Here is a 22734-nt window from a genome sequence, read left to right on the forward strand (position 1 = left end):
GTCTATGACTTCAGAACAGAGACTTCTGTTTTTTTACTTTGTATATCTAAATTAGCCATGAACATAGGACACTATACAAGTAATTAGAGATTGTACTTACTGGCATTTTATCACTTAGAAACCCAAGCAATGGTGAAGACAGGGAGTAGGAAAGTGCCAAACCTAGGAATACTAACCCCACATAACCAGCTGGTAATTTGAACTGCAAAATAAAATTTTGACAAAAGCATGGGAATTAGTATTCCATTATCATTACCTTTTAAATTAAGTGGCTGAAGTCAAAAAATTTTTTCCTTATTTTTGTGTGAAGTGTATTTTTCAATACTGGGGATATCAGCTGTAGATTTTCAGTTCCCTCCCCTATCTCAAATATCTTCAGTTCATCAGGATCCATCACTCCACTGACATACACAGTTCAAGTCTAATCTCAAAGGAAACAGATTTGCCCCCCAATCCAGAATGCTGAAACTTAATCTGGGGTGTTTGAAATCTAAATCTCAGAGACTGGTATTAAGTAACTCTTGTATTTACATCTCCAATTTTTAGTTTTGTTAACAGTTAGTAGAATTCTATAGTATTTATAGTTTCCTATTTGGTGCATTTATTTTACAGCATGACTTGCCTTCATAATACTTTTTTCCCTGCAATGTAAAAGCCAAAGATTTGATTTTTCTAAACAGTCAGATGAAAAGATATTCAGCATAGTGAATGGGAAGAAGAAAGAAAAGGAGTCTCACTGCAGCTGAAACAGAATGAGAAGCATTCTGAGGGCAACAAAAATGATTAGGGGTATGGAATACCTTCCATATAAGGAGCAATTAATAAGACAAGGACTTTTCAGCTTGGAAAAGAGATGACTAAGGGGAGAGGGGATATGATAGATTCTACAAAATCATGATTGGTATGGAGAAAGTAAATAAGGAAGTGTTATGAGAGGGAGTAAACAACACAAGAACTAGAGGTCACCAAATGAAATTAATAGGCAGCAGGTTTAAAACAAACAGAGGTATTTCTTCACACAACGCACTGTCAACCTGTGGAACTCTTTGCCAGAGGATGTTGTGAAGGCCAAGACTATGACAAGGTTCAAAAAAAGAACTGGATAAACTCATGGAGGATAGGTCCATCAATATCTATTAGCCAGGATGGGCAGGGATGGTGTCCCTAGCCTCTGTTTGCCAGAAGCTGAGAGTGGGCGACAGGGCATGGATCACTTGATGATTATCTGTACTGTTCACTCCCTCTGGGGCAGCTGGCATTGACCACTGTCTGAAGACAGGATACTGGGCTAGATGGACCTTTGGTCTGACCCAGTATGGCCATTCTTATGTAGAATGTTGTAGCGTAAGCTTTATTCATTTGCTATTTGACGTTCCCTAGTTTTATAGGCGAATGCTACAATGCCATCAACAATTCATACATTTAGATTTAAAGAGCTCAGTCAGTTCAAATATTCCAGAATGGCAGCTATTGCAAAGTCTGAAAATACTCTTCTTACCCAATCACATGCAAGTGAACCCCCTGACATTCACATGCATTATCTGTACATACCTAGCCAGAGACAGGAAATGGGAAAGAATAAGCAATACAATACCAGGCTCAGATAACACGGACAATAAGCACATTTGATAGAATAAGATTTATTAGAACATTGATTTTAAAATATTTGGATTAAAGTACTCCATATTGCTGAAGTCATTAACCCATCTCTTGCACATTAAGATGACTCACCTTCTCTGAAACGAATAGTGACATGGTGGGATCCAAAAAGCCTAAACATGCACTTAGTGAAAATATAGTAAAACAGAGAAGTACAACTTTCGGCAGAGTAATGAGCATCCAGAATGAGTCCTTGGTAGCGATTGCATCTGTTTTAAAAAAAGAAAAGAAACTGTGTTCTTTGGTACATGGGTTGTGTTTAATCCGATACGCTTATAACACATTCTCCCTCTCCCACTGCTTTGAAGGTAGTTGTCTCTCACACAAATTGAAGCAAAATTTAGAATGTTACAGGTCATCCTTGGACATTGTTATAGGATCAGATTTATTTATTTTAAGCCTCCAGCTTGGAAACTTGACAAATGAAGAAAGCAATCAGAACTTAAAATTTTCCTACTTAATACCTTCAGTTTAGAACAAGATAGTTGGGCAAATGCTTATTGAGTGACTAAGATGATAGAATAGACAAATATAAGAAATACTACAACTTTTCAGGTGCTATCGTGATGTTTTACATTTCTAAATTATGCTCCATGGGCCTGATCCTGCACACACTGCAATATGTGTATGGTCTCATTGTGCGTACAAAGAGACTGCTACTCACATGCACTATCATCTACAAGATCAGAGCCTGTAGCTCTTTGTACAATGGACTTCCACAATGCAGAATTCCAAAGCTGCATAATTCAGAGTATTTATATCCAAGCTATAAACCATCTTCCAAAGACAGACAAATGGTTAACGAGCATATCTCATCTAACAGTAGTAGGCAGGATACAGACTTGTATATATAGGTGGTGCTTTCTCTCCTATGATTTGTTATAATTGCCATCCTCTCCCTTTTGGGCTTCCTAAAGAGATTAGGGTCTTTAGTCATGCAGTTCCTCTGATTCTCCAATGTTAAATCACACCTGTACTCTTCTATTATTTCACCCTCCAGCAATATGATGACTATCTTTTAACATAGGCTATTTATGCTAGATCAACAGATACCCCCAGCTACCTTTTTCTCCCCAAAACTAGGCCATCCAAACTTGATCTAATGAAACGCAATAACAACATGAGACTTCAAAGAACTGCATGCAGCTGGATTCTCTTCCATGTGTGAAATATATCTTGCATCGTGGAATGCAATACATAGGAATCCCTTTGTCCTCGGTACTGTACACCTCCAACTTGCTCAACAGCATGGTGAGACAAAAGGCATATCTACACTGCAAAAAGACCCAAAACGGCGAGTCTCAGAGACTGGGTCAGATAGTTGGACTCCTGCTACTTGGCTAAAAATCGCAGTGTAGACATTCCTGCTTAGGCAGGAGTGGGGGCTTTGAGACCCTTCATGGGTTTCAGAGCCGGGCTCCAGCCTAAGTGCGAACACCTACACCAAGGGTTCTCAAACTGGGCGTCGGGAGCCCTCAGGGGGTTGCGAGGTTATTACATGGCGGGTCGCAAGCTGTCATCCTCCACCCCAAACCCCACTTTGTCTCCAGCATTTATAATGGTGTTAAATATATAAAAAAGTGTTTTTGATGTATAAGGGGGGGTCACACTCAGAGGCTTGCTGTGTGAAAGGGGTCACCAGTACAAAAGTCTGAGAACCCCTGATCTACACTGCTATTTTTAGCCCAGTAGCGCAAGCCAAGTCAGTTGATCCAGGCTCTGAGACTCGCTGCTGTGGGGTTTATTTGTTTTTCTGTGTAGACTTACCCTAAGACAACTTACTGTTGAAAAGTCCCAGAGACACATCATGTAGAAAAAATCTCACTTCATTTCAATGCAACAGAGAAAGCTAGTGTTTACAGGGATGGACACAAGAAAGGAAATTCATTCCAAGCCACATGCATCCACGATTTTTAGTTATGTTCAACAAGGACCTGATCCTGCACCATTAAAATCAGTTGCAGTTTTGCCACAGACTTCTTGTGCTTGATCCATCTCCAGGGATCTCACAAGGATAGCTACATACAAGAGGAATTAAAGGGTTTTACTAGAGTGATTATGTATCTATCCATCCATCTCAAATTTGAAATATCGAACAAAGGAAGTGGAAGGAAAAGAGCCTACCGTATTTTGGTAAGAGGTACATGTTCAGAGGCACCAGGATCAGCACTAAGCATCCTAGCACTATGAAAGGGACTTCATAGCCAAAGGACTGATACAAAAAGCCACCTAAAGGTGGGCCCAGCACTAGTCCAAGCCCTGTAAAAATTTCAAGACTGCCCTGTGGGAGGGAGAGGGCGAAGGCGAAGGGGAAGGAGGAGAGAAAGAGAACAAAGGTTAGTAGATCATTAGTAGGTCATTGATCAAGAGCTAGAACAAATCATAACCATAAATCAAAACCTTTACATGCAAGGACAGCAAAGGGAGACTGAAAAGTTGGCTGGTTAAAAGCTAAGTGAGCTTTTAAGAGTAAGACCAAATGTACTGCTTACTTTTTCAGTCTTAGCCACTCAAATGATGCCTAATGTACTCAGTTCCTAGGGGAAAACATCTCCAGTGCTGTTCCATATACCCAATACATCTGCAAAGAGGCCAGCAATGGAGTGACTACATTTCCCAAATACAAAATTACATTAGAACCTGAAGGGGAGAACTTAGTAAGCATATCACAATGAATCATCATTAAGTCACCTCTTTGGGGCTTGGGTGAAGGATGCCTTAAATTAAATAACTTTTCTACCTACATACAATTGGTCAAGTTTAGCCCTTGCAACTATCTAATGAAGTCTATCAAGCTACAGCAGAGATACGTTTGACCCATTAATTTTCTTTTATTGGATACAACCTCAAAGAACAGGATGAAGGGGACCTACATGGACTTCATCTCTTCCTGTTATAGTACCATTAGTCCCCATTGCCAACGTATGGTACATCATCTGATCAGCTTATATTTAGAGCAAGATTCACAGGTGCCAGAGGCCCAAGTTCAACAAGTCCCTTCAAGTATCTTCATGACCTGGGGCCTTGCATAGGGAAATAGAGGATCTGATCTTGACAAATTCCCCCCCCCCCCCATTAAAATTTTATTTAACCCTCCTTCCTCCCCTGCACTTCAGCTCTCCTCCACTATCCCAAACAAAAAAAATATTACTTCTATGTAATTAAACATTAGAACCAATTCCTACTCCAAGTCTCCAGCCATACCCACTTTTTAGATCCCTCCTCCCATTGCTACTGGCTTGCTGCTTTTAAAGCTAGGGCACAACGTTAGTATCATGCAGGGTTTGGTCAGCATGCTCTCCCTTCTGTCTATTCCTAGTGAAGCCATCACCAATGCAGCTGGACACAACTGCACTTTGTAACAGTCCCACTAGAACTGATGAACCTTAAAAGAAAAAATCCCAGCTGTGATGGTTTAACTCCTCACTGAAGCCTCTGGTTACAGATTGATTCTTAAGCAGAAAGCTGTACGATAAGCCAAGATATTTCCTTTTGTCGTGTAATGTCATATGCCATGTCATAACAGAATTCAGTTTTCATGAAGACTAGATTAAATTGTTGCATTTTTAAAAAACTTTCAAGTTATACGTTGTCTGTCAGTCTTCTACCCCTGTTTCAAACAACACTGGCAAATGGATCACAACAAGAATATATTAAAAATCCCTCCTCAACTAATCCTGAGAAAGTCAAAGACTTATTTTCTAACGCTCCTGTAAAAATTACTGAATGAACTCAGTTTTACATCCTCATTCCTTCCATTGTTCCAGGACCTACATAACTTTTGTTGCACCTAAATTGTGTTTATTCCTTCACGCATATAGCATTTTAATTAGAGATTTTTTTTATTTTTATTTTTTATGTTTTTAAGCTGGAGAAGCATATGGTACACACTTGACACTAGCTGTATGGTTACAAGTGGCTGTTTGGTATACAAAATGCATAAAGATTAGAGTCATTAAAACACTTTTATTCTGGATATTTGGCTATAATGTGTAGTTCTGTACATACCATTACTGTAGCTATATTATTGGGAAAAGCCATTGCAAGAATAGAAAATGATGCCGTCACTGCTGCAGCAAAGCCTATGGCATCCATCGCTCTAACCAGAAAACACAAACCAATGAATACTGGTCCATCAGGTGCTTTGTCCAACAAACTGAAAAAACAAGGAAACTAATGAAATTTAGCAAAATAAAAACCCCAATCCTTAAAATACAACTGTAAGGTAAACTCCTGACGTCTTCTAGATATGGCATGGTCCAGTGGTCAAAGCACAGGGCAAGTCTCTTGCCCTTTGTCAAATGGGAATCTCTCTTACCTACCTATCACATATGTATAACACCATATAAAGAAAGAGCTTGTAAAGTTTGGACACCTAGCAGCCAACATAGGCTCTCCTCACATCAGAGTCTAGATCCAGAATCCTCATAAGAAGCTCATCTCCACTTTTATTCCTAGTTGCTGTGGAAGGTGCTGTCTCTGGACCTTGTTTAGGGACTCCAACTTTTTTGTATGTGCCTATGACTAATATACATTTGACACATTAGAAACTCTATTATCTCTGGGTATGTTTAACACTGCATTATAAACCCAGCCTCAGACCCAGGCTTGAGTCCTTACCCCCTTCTTCTCTAACATCCACTTAAAAATACTCTGATGAGTCAGTAAGCTCTCAGGACCTGGGTCTTAGGATCCACCAAAGGGGGTGGGGGAGGTGCAAGTGAGCCCAAGCCCTGCTGTGGTCCAAGCGCCATCTTTCTGTAGCATGGATGCAGCTCAAGCCTGGGTCCCTAGACTTGTGGCCAAAGAGTCTGTCACCACTATACCACAATCCTCTAGTCCTGTGTTTCTCAGACCTTCGCGTCTGAAACTACCTAGTCAGTTCCCAGGCATTGGAAGCAATCCTTCCTTTCCATGCTGACAGTTGAACTGGGTTCAGCCATCTCCTGTGTTCACTATGCCCAGCAACAAGAAGCAGCCGGTTGTATTAATATACATGGAATAAATGGGCCAAATGTATTAGCATAATCCAGTCACTGTTTAACATTAAATAGCAGAAAACAAGGTTCGGGAGCTAGGATACAGAGACTTCAGTTTCCTTAGCACCATAGAAAACATCATTAAATATCCTTTTAACCTTTTGTTAAGGATACAGAAAAGGAAAAGCAGTTAAAGCATTTGAAATGTAAAGTATTAAATATGGCTTTCATTTTAACATCTCGTCCCCTTTCGCTGTAGAGAGTTTTCAGAAGGAAAAAAAAAAATGTTGTTTGACAGTCTCCTCAATGGTATCAAAGACAGAAATAACTGTCCTTTTTGGGAAAAGAGAAGTTAGGTGAGAAGGGCTGGAGATTTCCTAACTTATTCTTTTTCCCCCCTAAAAGGACAGTTATTCCTGTCTTTGATACCATCTAAGAGACTATCAAACAAGGGGCCTTTTTCCTCTAAAATTGGACTTCAACAGCAGCAATGAGGAAATCTCCAGCCCATGTCAGCTCATTGCTGTTGCTGAAGTCCAATTTTACAAGAAAAAGTGCCCTTGTTTGACAGTCTCTTCGATGGTCTCAAAGATGGCATAATGGTCATCCCAGGTGGCATTTGGGATTCAGCTGGAGCCGGCAGGGGTGGTGATGTCACCTGGGTCCCTCTCTCTCTGGCCCATTCTGGTCAGGATACCTCTCAGGATCAAGATGAGGAAAGTCAAGGGCTCTAGGAAATTGAAGGGTGGGGGCAGCTATGATGGTGAAGCTCACTGCAGTAGTTTCTGTCTGTTCTTCATCTATACTTTAGTTTTCAGACTTTCCCCACATAAAAATGTTTTAAGAACCCCAAAAAGGGAGTGATGGGTGGAATAGCCTCTACTCTTATTATTTTGTTCACCAATTAGGCCTAATATCTGAAATATCAATATTGGTATATTAACTTCACATCTCCTGTTCATAAGCTAAGCATATAATTCAAAGACAGTTGAAATTATCAACGTGGCCTTTGCGGTTTAGGCTAATTGAGCTTCTTTGTCTGGTTCTCTTGCACTCGCTACAACATTTGTTAGAATAGGTTACCGTAACATGACATGAATTTACACTCACTTTTTACAGTTAAAACTCACAATTAGGGCAAATTTGTGAGCCCATTCATCACAAGCCCCACACTATGTGCACTGCTAGGTGGCCATGGGAACACAGCCAGATTCTGGTTAATCTCTGGTGTGAGGCAAACAAGATGTCTGATTTCATCAAGAGTTGCAGAAATGATCATGTGTCCCAGGAAATGTTGCAGAAGTTTGTGACGTTGGGGATCCACCAGACAGCTGGTCAATGCAGAGAGAGACTCAATCAGCTCAAGACCAACCACTCCAAAGTCAGAGATGACAGCCCAAATCTGTGAACTCCCTGCCTCTTCTATGAGGCCTTTGGCAGGGTAAAGAGAGCTGCACTGACCACTGAGCCCATGGTGGTGCATGACAATCTGCTTAACAGGGATGGCATCCTTGTAACCTCCAACTCTCAGGCAGCATCAAAGGAGAGCCAGCTGCCACTAGATCAAGCTCAGGAAGTGACTCTCTGGTACTTACAAAGGTCCCTGAAGAGGCTTTACTACCAGAGCAGACAACAGCACGTAAGGATAGCCCAGAGGACCACCCCACAGCAACAAAAGCAGAGAAGGCAGTAGTAGTGCCAGAGTCTGGTAAGTTTCTGACCCCATGTTTGTTATTAATATATGGATGGGATGGATGTTCAGCTTATGCCCCAATGAAAATTATAATTACAAGCCAGGGGTAGCAGCATATATCAACTAATGGTGGAAGACCTGCCAGAACCATTTTGAATTCCATGTGGTCGGGGTGACACAATGAATACTGGGAAGTGAATACAAACATTACACAAGCAGTTATGATTCAATTTTTCTTGATAATGATGCTGTCACAAAGATGTGTAGGTATGTTAAAATTAAAATCCTTACACAGACTTTTCTGGTATTACAACACACCATACAAATCAGACCAGGATGAGCTGCATATCCAATTACTATAATGGGGGTATATAATCCATTGGTGCCATATTCACAGTCTGAAATACACTGGGGAAGTTGTATGTAGTCCCTGGGTGCCATACTACCCACTGTGTGACCTTGGGCAAGTCACTTCTCTCTGCCTCTTTATCATCTGCAGAATGGATGGTCTAATATGTACCTGTTGTACCTCCCACAGGTGTTCTGCGAATGTTTGGAAAGCGCTTTGAAATCCTCAGCTGAAAGGTACTTTATAAATGCAAACTCTTATTCTGTTATTGAATATAGAAATGTGGTGGAGAGGGGGACGCTTTAAAGTCCCATGTTTCACAAGTACAATCCCAGGGGAACAGGGATGTTATTTAGATGATGTACAGCCTATTATAAGTCTGGCCTGTGCCTGGGGTGTCTATACACTCTATGGATGCTGTATTAAGAGTCCAAGTTGTCCAGTATATAGTCGATAGAGGATGTATTGTAAATCCAAGCTGCACCAGGGTCACTGTCCAAATGCAGGGCGCCTTCCGGGGGGCTGCAATACATCTGCAGGATAACAGCATCCTGGTGATTTGCCCATGAATTTTCACCCAATCCCATTTGCACATTGCAAACTTTCCTGAAGCAGGAACTCCAAATAGGTGGTCACATTTCAGGGGAAAGGCTTATTAAATAGGGCTCCTCTGTAGGTCACTAGCCCCCTCCTCTTGTAGATTGCTGGTCAAGGCCAATAAGCCATTTATCATACACAGCTGGCTTGTCCCCAACAGCTTGGAACACAAGATCCCTTTGACATTCAGAAATGCCAGAAGTATTATGTCCTACAGAAAGTGGACAGCCTAAGAGGATTATAAAACCATGCAGAGTAAGCCATGGTAAGCTGTCTCCTCTCCCACAAGGGGAAAATGGTCTGTTAATTTTAATTTACAGTGAAGTCCAATTTACAAGATCAGTTTAATGTGGAACTACTTTCTGCTCAACTCTCAGCAGTGGCTGAGAACAGAATGTTATCTGAATATAATAAACCCAGAGTATCATTTTTTGATCTTAAGATTCCAGATGAAGTCAAACTTTTTTTTTTTTTAAATACTCGGACAATAATGTGTTCTTTCATTTGGCTTGGTATGCTCTTCCACCTCTGCAGGGCTACAATAGCCAGCCATGAACCTTGTGGAGGAGGCATACTCCTGTCAATGAAACAGGTACATGAAGAATGATGGACATCCTGAATAAGGAGAGTCAGCAACTTCAATACCAATGGCCAGGTCCAGCCAAAATGAGGCTGGGCTGAGTAAGGAGAGATTGTTTTCCAGAAATTGCACTGCCAAACAGTGCTTGAGAGGGGAAAATAGAGTACAACAGAAGTAACTGGTTGAGAGACTGCTTGTGTTCATGACAGTGACACTGCAGACTCCAACTCCAGCCCCTCCTGTTCCAGCCTCATTCCATGAGTCCCCTCCATGGTGCAGTGTTCCCATGTCAGAGAATTGCACAATTCTGTGGTTGAGTGGTCCATACCACACAGAATAAATGTTATGTGGAGACAACAAGTGTACGCTGTTCACTCCTCCACTCTGGTGCAGCAGGGGCCAGCGCATGCAGCACACACTATAAGGGCTAAAGAGCAGAGGTACATAAAACACTCCAAGCTCTGTTTCACTAATTTTGTGTGTCCTATATGTAGTCAGTTATTAGATGCATGTCTAGAAACAGTGATTTTATTTTCACACCAATATGGAGTCATGAGAACTGTTTATTATCTTTACTAAAGCTGACCTACATGGGAATCCAAAACAATAGGTTAAAACATGTGCCTATTTTATACAATAAAGATAAAAAATGCACAACAACAATATATTACACTGTATCCATAAGTTCAAACTCATAAGAACCACCACCTCTAGTGGGATGTGTGAACAGAACCCATCTCCCAACAGATAGTATTTTGCTCACCATTTATATTAGGATGAGGGTGAATAATTCATGTGTGAATGTAAGTGCATCCTAAGGGCTGTGCAAGCCCACAGTGTGGTCACAAAAAACGTCCCTGATTTCCATTGCATACAGGGATCCTGCTCCAGTTAGGACCAGGTGCACTTTTTGGGTCTGTGTACCAGTCAAGCAATCCAGCAGGATCTTGAGGCCACTGCTGTTGGAATGGCTCAACTTTGTCCTCACAGACATTATGCAGAATGCAGCAGGGCACAATATTGCAGACGGCATTGATAAATTTGGCATTCATATGTTTCTGAAAAGAACACCAACAGGATTTCAATCCACCAAACACATTCTACAGCTAGTGAGAGTATAATTAGCCTTCTTTTGCCAGACCCTCTGACATCAGGGTACGGTTTAAAATGTCATGGCAAAAGTGGGTACAACACAGGGTCCCCCAGTGGGACAGTTACCCATTTATAACATCACTTGGTGGGAAAAATGTCCCAATCTATGGAAAATCCTGGCATTACATACTTTGCCAATACAGCCTATGTTAGAGTCCATCAATTGGCCAGTGTGTTCAACCAGATACTGCACAATGACGGAGCAGAATTCTTTGTGGTTTGTGCATTCAAAATGCTCCTAGAGGAGGGCAAAACTAAAGGCACAAGTCCCATCTATGGCCACAGCACACTTTGGAAAGCCCATTTTCTCAACACTAACAATTATTTCAGGGACTTTGTTTATGCCCACTAACTTTTGAATAAATCGCAGTTCTGATTGCCTCACAAACTGCTACCAATACAGCTGATTTGCCAACACAAAACTGGATAGCTATAAACCTATAGCAGTCAGGGACAGCCAGCTGGTAGCTGGCTATAGAAACCTGCTTCTGGACTGCCATGGCCTCCCTCATGTACGCACCCTGACACTGAAGGGTCAGGGCAAGCTGTTCATAAAGCTCCAGAAACATCAACTGCTTCATGTGAAAGTTCTGGAGCCACTGCTGGGCATCCCAGGTCTGCATGATGATGTAATCCCACCAGTCTATGCTCATGGGCCTGCTCCAGAAGCACCAATCTACATACGGGGAATCTGTGGCTATAGCAAGAGTCATGAGCGACAGCTACCAGTTGACGTCTGCTACATTTTTTTTAAATAAGTCCCTCTGGTAGGACAAAAATGACTGCCAAGATGTCCACCAGTGTCTCAGATGTATTAAAAAAAAAAAAAAAAAAAAAACCTTGACAAGTTCTTCCAAAGGTGCTTCATCCATCTTGGTGGCTCCAGTTGCTAGGAGTATGTAGACCCAAAGATGGCTCCACTGCATGTGTTGGCAGGCTGAGACAACTTCTGGTCAAGTGCCCATGGAATGGACAGTCAAATTTTGATACTCCATGAACTAAGGCCTATAGTAGCTACAGCTAGTGTTTTCCCTAACTGAAATGGGGGTGGGGGGGGAGGAGATGAGGGAGAGAGGGGAACTGTTTGAATTTACAGGGTGGGTGAGGGTCGATGATGAGACCATGAGGGTGAAGGTGGGCTGTATGGCATCATAGTAAAAATTGCAAAATATTTCCACAACCATTTTATTAGATTTAACTCATGTTTAAAACACCGCGACCACCACCAATTAAAGTTGGCTCCTCAAGCCTTGTATGAGCATACATCTTCATTCTTCTTGATTTCTTTTTGTAAGTTTGCACAACTGTTAATGAATGCAGTGCATTTGAGAAGTTCATCTTTGGTGGACTCTCGGAAGTCCAGTCCTTCCATTGATATGCTCATTAGTTCATTCACGTGATCAGATAGAAGGCAACTTCTTTCAGAACAAAACATTTCTATTCAGTGAAGAAAAAGAACATTCAGCTGTAGCTGTGGTGACTGAGAGTAGCAAGAGATGAATTTCTACTTCTTTCATCCCAGGAAACATAGCACAAAGATTGGGTAGAGCCACTAGTGATGATAAAGAAGTTGAAGATGAATGAATGGAGATTTGACTTATGATATTCCACTGTAGGTTCACATTCTCTATTCTGTCCTGATCACATGGCAGGCCCATTTCTGCTATTACTGCCCCACTCCACTCAACTGTCAATGTTTTATAAGACAGGCATCTGTAAAAAGCTATGTAGAGGCTGAGGGCAATCCAGAAGTAGCTGTTATAGATTTGTAAGAATCAAGTCTGTATACTTTTTCAGCTGGCTTAAACACATCTTGTCCTCTTCACTTAAGGATTCAATACAAGTGCCTTCATTAGTCAACTTCTGGACTAAAGTCTTTGCTTCCTCCAGTACGTTTTCAACATATCACTCTGATAGATGCTAAATTTGGATAAATTGCTGGACAAAGGTCTACTATTGTTGTAGCAGATGCCCAGATGGCATTATTTAATGACCCAAGTGGTTTCAACAGTAGACGTACAAAAGAGAGAACAGCGATAGTCTTCTCTGACCATAGCAGCAGAAGTAGTCCACCAGCCTCACCACTTAGATCTGTCCTATCTTGCTAGATACTTTCCAAAGCCAGTAATAACCATTGCAGTAATTTTAAGACAACAGCCAGAGGTCATTCATGAGAACACCAGCGGGTATTCCCAGATTGGAATCATATGAATCTCAGTCCCAGTGTATCCATTCCTCCCCCACCCAAAGCCAGTCAGTCTTTCTGGACTTTGTTTTAAGCAAAAGCATAATGAAGAAATTAAATTTATGGCTTTTTAAATGTCTTTCGGAGATTCTACAGCTGGTACTAGTGCTTGTTGGAGTAGATGGCCTCTGTAGTGCATATAGGAGAGATTAGGGTTATACTTTTCTCTGAGCAAAGCTTGTACTCCACTAGGTCTCCAGAGAAGTTTGCAGCTCCATCAAATGCACAAGCAACCATCTGTTTGGGGTTAAATTCTTGTAATTTGAACTCTAAGATGCAGATTGTCACAGATGCAGCTGATGTGTTTTCTATAACCTGAACATCTAGAAATGCATCAATTGACCTACCACTGACATCAATGTACACAGTGACGTAATATCTGATACCTATTTGCATCAGTGCATTCATCAGCCATGTACATAAATTTTTTGAATGTGGTGAGAGTCCTTCACTTTTTCAACTCCTGAGTCTTTCACTGTTGCACTGCATATGTCTAACCCAGGGGTGGGCAAACTATGGCCTGCAGGCCACATCCGGCCAGTCAGAGCTTTGGATCTGGCCCGCAGGATTGCCACTCCCACAGCGCCATGAGCCCCATGCCATTCCCAGAAGCAACCAGCAACACGTCCCTGTAGCCCTTGTGGGGAGGACGGGCAGAGGGCTCCATACACTGCCCTTGCCTGCTAGCACCACCCCCCTCAGCTCCCATTCGCCAGGAACAGGAAACCACAGCCAATGGGAGCTTCAGGGAAGGTACCAACAGGCTACGGCAGCATGCAGAGCCCTCTGTCCTCCCTCCCCCAGGGGACACAAGGATATGGTGCTGGCCACTTCCAAGAGTGGCACGGGGTCAGGGCAGCCAGGCAGCCTGTCTTAGCACTGCTGCCACCCCAGAGCTGCTCCAGGTAAGCAGCCCCATGCTGGCCTGGCCCGAATCTCAACCCCCTCCTGCACCCCAACCCGCACCCTCTCTGTGCCCCAACGCTTTCCCCTGAGCCCCTTCCTGCACACCACACCCCCAAGCCTACATTCGATTTCCCCACCCAAACGTGGCCCTCAGACCAGGGGTGGGCAAACTTTTTGGCCTAACCAGTCAGTTGAATTTCTTGCAGAAAGATAATAAGCATTTGCCAATTTTTTCTGGAACCTGCATCCACCTTCAGGATTAACTAGTGACAATGCACTTAACATTGGCCTCCAGTTTGTAGTGTGTGGTAGCTCTTGCTTAAATAGAAAGTATGATGCAACAATTATGTTTGTGTGCATAAACTTGTCTCTCCCAAATTAACAGCCTCATCAAGTACTTCTAAAGTTGTCTTTGACAGTGATTGGCTTATAAGGCTTTCTGCACGTTGATGCAGTCCAGGGACTTGGTGTGTTGCAGCCTTTTCATGTAGTTTGTCAGCACTGGCTTTGCTCATCAGTCTGGCAAAACAAGCTCCTCCACTTTTACTATATAAATCCATGGCACGCCCACATCTTGAATAATGTGGTGCAGATCTGGTTGCACCATCTCAAAGATAGATTGGAATTAGAAAAGGTACATAGAAGGGCAACGAAAATTATTAGGGCTATGGAATAGCTTTCCATATGAAGAGCGATTAAAAAGACGGGACTTTTCAGGTTGGAAAAGAGACTGGGGGGGTGGGGAGGAATGATAGAGGTCCATAAAATTTTGACTGGTGGGGAAAAAAGTGAATAAGGAAATGTTATTTACTCCATCATCACATAAGACAAGAACCAGGGGTCACCCAATGAAATTAATAGGCAGCAGGTTTAGAACAAAAGAAATACTTCCTCTCACAACACAGACAACCCGTGGAGCTTGTTGCCAGAGGATGTTGAGAAGGCCAAAACTATAACATGGTTCAAAAAAAGAACTAGATAAGTTTATGGAGGATAGGTCCATCAACAGCAATTAGCCAAAATGGGCAACGAGGCAATACCATGCTCTGAGTATCCCTAGCCGTTGTTCACCAGAAGCTGGGAGTGAACAACAGAGGATGGGTCATTTGATGATTACCTGTTCTGTTCATTCCCTCTGAAGTACCTGGCACTGGCCACTGTCAGCAGACAAGGGACTGGGTTAGATGGACCATTGGTCTGACCCAGTATGGCCGTTTTTATGTAAAAACCAAAAATGTTTAATATAGAAACCCCAAGGTAACAGCCTCTTGAGATAGCGACAATGGGAGGTAACAACCTTGGAAAATAACGCATTTTAAAAATCCTGGCTACTAGGAAACGTATAGTTAAGTTTCCCAGTCACAATCTAGCATTCTGGAGCTAAACATAGTGCAACGAAGAAAATGTTCTTTTAATTTTCCCTCCCTTCTCCCTCCACGGCACCTCACTCAAAGTTGTCCTTGAATTCAGCAGTGCTTTCATGTGAGCTCACCTCCCACCCTGATGGAGATAGCAGGGAAGGCACCTTGCTCATTCCTCCAGACTCTCACTCTGGGCATTGTTAGTTGTGCCACTGTTAACTTACCACTGACCCCGCACTGTTACCTTCTGCTGCCATCTGCCACTCTGAGCTCTGCGAGTTGGTCTCTTGCAGTTCCACCAGCTCCCAGTGATTTCAGCTCTCAGTAGGGGAACCTCACTGCTAGTGCAAACTGGGAGTCTTCCACAGAAACATCGTCCTACAGCAGGTCTAAGCACTTAGACCTGATTATCATCTCTAATCGTCATTTAAAAAAAGACTCTACAGAGCCTAATCAACGCTATCTTTAAACTGGGGAGAGGGGCAGGTCAAATAGTGCCTGTGACTCTTAGACAGAGCCCACACCAAGTGAAACACCTGTCCCCATCCTCTCTCTTGCCACTGCGATCTGGCATCCAAACCCCCTGCTTAGTGAGTGCAGTCTTGAGGGTGCCCCCCCGCAACCAAATCAAGACAGGCTAAGTACAGTTTTGCTGCCCTTTCCTCATACAATAAGGAGAACATTTTGTTACCCCCACATTCAATACTAAAAAGTGATTTGTAACCCAACATCAGCCAACGCTGATCACTTGAGCAACACAGCCCTGTCTGCTGGATACCTAGGTAGAGTAGGTGTGTTCATGTAAATACAAGCTGGTTCTGAAGCCTTCTCCTCCTATCCTCGGCTCATCACTAGCTGTCAGGGAAGAGCTCATTGAGACCTTGCTTACAAGCCATAATTTGAAATTAGGTTAGCCAACATTACCAAAACAAATGTGCCGACATGATGATAAAAAAAAAAAAAAAATACAGCTGTGTGAGGAAGCTAGTCTTTGTTCATACTTTTCAAATCTTATGCTTTTTCAGATACAGCATATGATAAAATACTTGTACATGCTTTTAAAGGGTGTATTAATACATTTCAATTTCAATTCAAATTTCCAACAATTAAATTGGCAACACTGCATGTAACAAAGTTGACCACTGGGGCAGGGGTGATGGGAAAATTCAAGGGGGTGTAGGGAAATCCCTTCAGCTGGATAGTTCACCAAGAGGCCTGGGATACGCCCCCAGAATCAGAAGGTTTGACTTGGGTCTATGTCGCACAGTACAGATGTATGAGCATGGACTGAGACACCCAGGTCCTGAAATTGCAAATCCATGTTCACTATGCAGTGCATATGCAAAAAGTACAGGCTCAGAAATACCAGGTCTGGAGACTTAAGTTCCACAGTCCCTAGTGGAAACAGTGTAGACACACCCCTACCACCTGAAAGGGGAAAGGTGAGTTTTATCTTCTACCACTTATTGCTGGGAAGGGGAGGAAAACTGTCTCTAGCCCTCCTCCAGCTTCCCCTGTCCTTTGGAGGCAAGTGGCCAGCACAGGGTCCTTCACCCCTGTCAAGAACTCCAGTGCCTTCCTCTGTTGCTTCTCATAGCTTTGCCAAGAAGCATCCCCGATTTCACAGCTGCCCAAAGGCGACTAGACACTTTAAAAAAATAAAGCCTACATGTTGCACAAGTTAGTGCCTTTGTTCTTACAATTGCCAGGCAAAGCTTCTGATTTCCAAGTGGATTTAAAACAATTAAAAATCCCATTTTGTGAGCTAGATTTTGTATGCACTTATTACCATACTTAGTTGGTGTTTTTCCAATAACTATAATAGAAATTACATTTATGGCATCTTCCAGCCAAGGATCTCAGAGTATTAAACAAGGCTTATAACTCCATGATTTAGGCAAGTATTAGGCCACGTCTAGACTACGCGCCGTATCGGCGCGTTAAAATCGATTGCTCGGGGATCGATATATCCCGTCTAATCTAGACGGGATATATCGATCCCTGAGCGCGCTTATATCGATTCCGGAACTCCACCAACCCCAACGGAGTTCCAGAATCGACATGGCGAGCCGCGGACATTGATCCCGCGCGGTGAAGACAGGTGAGTAAATCGATTTCAGATATTCAACTTCAGCTACGTTATTCACGTAGCTGAAATTGCGTATCTAAAATCGATTTTATCCCATAGTGTAGACCAGCCCTCAGTCACACTTTACAGAGAAGGAAAACTAAGGCAAAAGAGGTTAAGTCACCAGGCCAAGGTCAGAAACAGAGCTGAGGTCTTTTGACTCCTAGCCCTGAGTTAACAACAAGACAATATAGGTTTTTCATATGATTAGAACACAATGCAAATTGCACACCAGAAATAAGATGCAAGAAATACTCACCCAAACAGAATTGTAACACATCCCGAGACAAACATCCCAGCCACAAACATGAATTTGGCTCCAATTTGTACAAGCTGCAATTGGTGAAGAACAGATATTACATTTTAATTACTTCAAGTCCACTTTTATAAAGGAAACTTATTTGGGGAGTTTTGATATGAAATCAAAAACATTGTGTGCATGCTCTAGAAAAATCCCTGACAGAACAAAGGCAGAGAATCAGACATCCCCCCCACCCCTTCACACACACTTAGCTTGTAACCAAACCTAAAAATATTCTAAATGGTTAAGTGACTTAACCTACTTCCCCCCCCCACCCCCAACAGTAAGTCACTGGTAGCAGTAACTACCAGTCATTTGCTGTAGCCTCTGTATAGTGACAGAATGCACCAGCCTTCTTATATCAATTAGATACAGTGACTCACATACATCCAGCATTGCCTATAGCAGGCAATAATGGTGCTATTAAGGTAGGTAATGTGGAGCCAACTAAAATGGCTGTTTCCATTTGCTCATCTATCTAACAGACTAGCAACTAACCCAGGACAACAGGGTATGCAGCTCAGGGCATATAAGCACCAGAGGCAGTAAACACAGGATCTGTGGAAGGCTAATTATTCAAGGAAAAGACCATTGTCATGGAAGCCAGTTTAAAAGAAACTAGTAACCATCTCTGTAGGTAAGGAATGCACTTCACTTCTCCCTAGTCTCAGAAATCCCAGAAGCAAGACAGCGTGGCCTGCTTTCACTTGACTCTGCCAGCTAGGAAATGGACAGCTGGGGGAACAGACTATGGCCAGGTCATCTTCAACAATAAGTCAGTGGGACTTCTTATTGCATTCTAACCCTCCCTTAGCATGAGCACACATTTCAGTTTCTTTGGATTGTTCAGGGCTAGAGAAACAGTCCCTGTACTGCAGCGTGTTTTACTGAAGCCAGTGGTTTGTCCTGCTTTCAGTGAAATTCTGAGATGTCCAATCATTGCTATGGGCTACCTACTTTATTGCATTAATAATGAATTATGTGTTTCACACAGCAGCACCTCCAGTAGAGACCTCAACTTCTCCACAGCTCCCACCTACTTCACAGGAGAAAGTTAAACAGACATATGTACTCCCAACTTCTGCCAAGATACACAAAAACTACAGCTCCAGCCACACCTAGCTCTGAGGCAGCCTCCTGGCTCAGCAAGAGGAATATCTTCAGTTCTGTGTTAAAACACCAGATGGAGTCTAACATGTGCGGGGGCAAGGGGAAAGGTAGCAGGAGAGAGAAAATAATATGAAACACAGGAAGAAAAGGGTGGTGGACGTAGACTGATGGAGGGGAGCAAGGAATAAGGTAAACCTTGCACGGTTTGAGTAGGAGTTAACAAGTGCAATAAGGTAAATACGCCAGACAGGACATCAGTGGTGAGAAGATGGTAGGGTATCCCCCTTTTCCCACCCCATATCAGTGGTCTGTAAAAGTCCTTTTTTTGTGAGGGTCTAACTCCATTTTCCTTAAGACTAGAGGTTCTCTCTTCTCTCTCCCCTTCCTTATCCAAAGAAAGAGGAGAAAAGTTAATCTTAAAATCCTAAAAAAGTCAAGATGTGGCCTTAAAGCAACCTGTTCACAGGCTTAAGAATTATATTTGATAGCCACTTTTAGGGTAGGAACCTAGAAGATATTGTCTAGCCTTAAAATGTTTTCCTTGAATGATTTAGCTCCATCCCCACTGGCAGGCCTGACTGCAGTCAATGCAGAGAGTGCATAAGGGGATGCTCCATTCATTGTTCCAAAACTGACATATCTCAAAGCTTTAGGTACTATTAGCCAAAAGAACGACAAATGTTCAATTAAAAAAAAAGGTACTCCCAAAAAAAGGAGTGAAAAGGAGAGCTTTGATCACAGTGTGTTCTGGTTGAGTGACCCCTTCTTGCTGGAGCTCTGCCTGCAACAACCCATTATTTTAAAAAACAGCACACAGACTTCTACTGCTTCAAAATCAACAGTCTGAATGTTCAGTCAGAGAAACATGCCTTTTGTTAGAAAAGCAGTTTCTCCTGGGGTCTGTGGAGCACATGCTGAAGGTCAGCAGAGCAACTTGATCTCATGCTGCTGGATGTCGTCTTTGTTTCTAGTTGAATTTACAAGTGTTCAGGCTCTTTGTTACCAAGAGGATGTTTGTAAAAGCAACTGGAATATAGGAAGACAACCTAACCATATTTACTAGAGGATGGAGTGAGTCTCCGAGTGTGTAAGGGCTGGTCTACACTAGGGGAGGGGATTGATCTAAGATACGCAACTTCAGCTACGTGAATAACGTAGCTGAAGTCAAAGTATCTTAGATCGAGTTACCTAGTGTCCTCACGGCGCGGGATCGACATCTGCGGCTCCCCCTGTTGACTCCGCTACCGCCGTTCGCATTGCTGGAATTCCGGAGTCGACTGGAGCACGTTCGGGGATCGATATATCGCATCTAGATGAGACATGATATATCGATCCCGGAGAAATCGATTGCTACCCGCTGATACGACCGGTAGTGAAGACATACCCTAAGTTAGCTTTCTCTAGCCACTAACCACCATCTCTTTTCCTCTGTTTAAGAAAGCAAGCGTATGTGCACTAGCAGTCATAAACTGATTTGTCTGGAACAGGCTCTGAGTGAGGTTGTTAGGTCCTATTCCATAATTAGGTCATTACTGAAAACTTTAAAGATAAAGATACTTACATAATTGCCCAATATTAAAGAAGTCAAGAAATTAAATAAAGCAAAGCATCCAAAAATCAGTCCAACAACTGTATCACTGGCACCCTTTTTCTCTGCCTGTAAAAGGAAATACCAAGACAGCCAGATTTAGAACATGGACAAAACAAAAAACATTGTGTATAGTGGTTTGCTTTGTTGTTAGCCCTAGGTTAAAATACTTTCTAATTAAGTCTTCCATCTTTATCCTTTCATTGTACGTGCCAGTATGGTCATAAAGCATTCTCTCTTTTAAAGAGGAGTGGGAGATTCAGCAGTAATTCTACAGCAATTTAAAATCACCTTGCACCACAATTCAGTATTTCTGTAGTCAGGAGCAGAAGCAGCATCTATTCCAAGAGAAGCAGGGGTGAAGGATGGAAATTCTAAGTTGCTGTGTTGCACTACAGATCAGCTAGTAGGACCTTACCCAGGGACAGAATACATTCCCGAAGTCCATACAGAGGTGGAACCTGGTGTGCACAAACCGCATCCCCTCTGCAAAGAAGGGGCAAATGAAGGAATCTGCTGTCTCCACAGCATGGTTCCTCTACCCCCACATCCCAGGATGCCACAGAGGACAAATTTGGGATCCATGCAGGGGACGCAGTGTGGCCTGGGCAGGGGGAAAGATGTCAACATCTCTCCACTGGCCTTATAGAAATTACCTGGGAAGAAGTAATATGTTCTGTCATTGTACTTTTCCTTTCCACTGGAGCTGCACTGCCAGTGGAGCTCAGGCTAACTCCAGCACTGGAACAAAGCCTCTATGCAGAGAGCGCAGGCCTCTCACAGATCCTGGTGGCTATGCAGAATCTGGGGGCAAGCTTTGAAGATCCACCCACCTGCTGCATAGAGTGAACACTAGAATGTTCAAGGCCTCTCTCTCTCCCACTCACCCACCCCCTATGGATTTGTTCTAAAAAGATTACTCTGAAGTGTCATGGGGCTCCACATGCATTTTCTCCCTTCAGCTTATTCAATGTAATGCGACACTAAAGATGGTTTTCCTATCTGCCGGCCTGGCAAATGTTTGCCTGGGAAAGGCTAAGGAGGAAGACATAAGTGGATGAGTTGGGGGCGGCAGGAGAGACAAGAGAGTGATCTAGGGGATAGGGCACTGGAATAGAAGTCAAGAGACCTGGGTTTTATTCCCGGTTCTTCTACTGACCTGCTACATGAGGTTGGGCAAATCACTTCATCTCTCTACCGTTACAGCCTCACCTAAGACAGGCTGTAAGTGCTTTGTGACAGGAACAGTCTCTTACAGCACCTGGTACAATAGGATCTTGAGCTCACATGTAGCTTCTAGGGGTGATGCCACAATATAAATTATCAGATTAATATTTTAAAGTTACTTCTCATTTTTTTAAACATCTGAATAATAGTTTGCAGAGCTGTACATTGATTTACCTCTCTTGGAAAAAAGGGTCCGAGGATCGAATAGCAAATCATTGAACTGAAGTTTAAACAAGCTGTTGCTGCCATTGTGAAGAGCTGATCTCTGGTAAATCTGCTTGACTCTTCACTGGGAACTTCTGGTCTGCCATTTTCTAGAACTAAAAATGTTTGTATTAGGCTCTGATAAACTGGGATGCAATTTCAAGCTGTCTGTTTACAAGAAATGGGCCCTCCAGGAATTTGGAATTAGTAACCTAAACCTATGGATCAAGAAAAGGTAATTGATGTTCTGCCTAAGAGCCCTAAGCCCAATCATTTTCTCAATATATTACTGTACCATAAGTGAAGATCCCCGAACCCTGCAAGCTAATCTGTACAGATAGCCAGCCCCTTGCACCCACAGTCCCTTTGACTTCTAAGAGTCCCAGTGTCTTTCCACACTGAGCAGCTTGCAGCATCATTCATGAAAGGGCAACCATGTCAAATCCTGACTATCACACAGCTCCACTGAAGTTAATTGGATTATTTGTGGGACTATATACTGCCCACCAGAGTACTAGGTGCCTGATCAGACCCCAGGGCACCTTTAAGTGAACTGACAATTTCTAGCAAATAAAGTTGTTGTCTTTTGTCTACACAGTATTAGTGATCATTAAATGTGCCATAGAAAGTCTGCACCTGACCCCTCGCATACACT

The 22734-nt window shown here is 42.7% G+C and overlaps 1 protein-coding gene across 4 annotated transcripts in view; it reads right to left on the minus strand.

The window, feature by feature from the left end:
• The window catches only part of LOC116824894 (MFS-type transporter SLC18B1-like), a 122804-nt gene that overhangs the window by 24856 nt on the left and 75214 nt on the right, over positions 1-22734 (minus strand). For 3 of the 4 annotated variants that reach the window (XM_075063964.1, XM_075063962.1, XM_032780508.2), the window contains exons 2-8: positions 22050-22195; positions 20622-20717; positions 17909-17982; positions 5668-5815; positions 3784-3940; positions 1732-1868; positions 101-202 (exon numbers count right to left, since the gene is read on the minus strand). In XM_075063964.1, the coding sequence (XP_074920065.1) occupies positions 101-202; positions 1732-1868; positions 3784-3940; positions 5668-5815; positions 17909-17982; positions 20622-20717; positions 22050-22195 (860 nt within the window). The remainder of the gene's footprint in view (positions 1-100; positions 203-1731; positions 1869-3783; positions 3941-5667; positions 5816-17908; positions 17983-20621; positions 20718-22049; positions 22196-22734) is intronic. The other variant, XM_032780509.2, reaches the window with a different exon arrangement.

The sequence above is a fragment of the Chelonoidis abingdonii genome, chromosome 3 (genome assembly GCF_003597395.2).
Source record: "Chelonoidis abingdonii isolate Lonesome George chromosome 3, CheloAbing_2.0, whole genome shotgun sequence".
NCBI lineage: Eukaryota > Metazoa > Chordata > Testudines > Testudinidae > Chelonoidis > Chelonoidis abingdonii.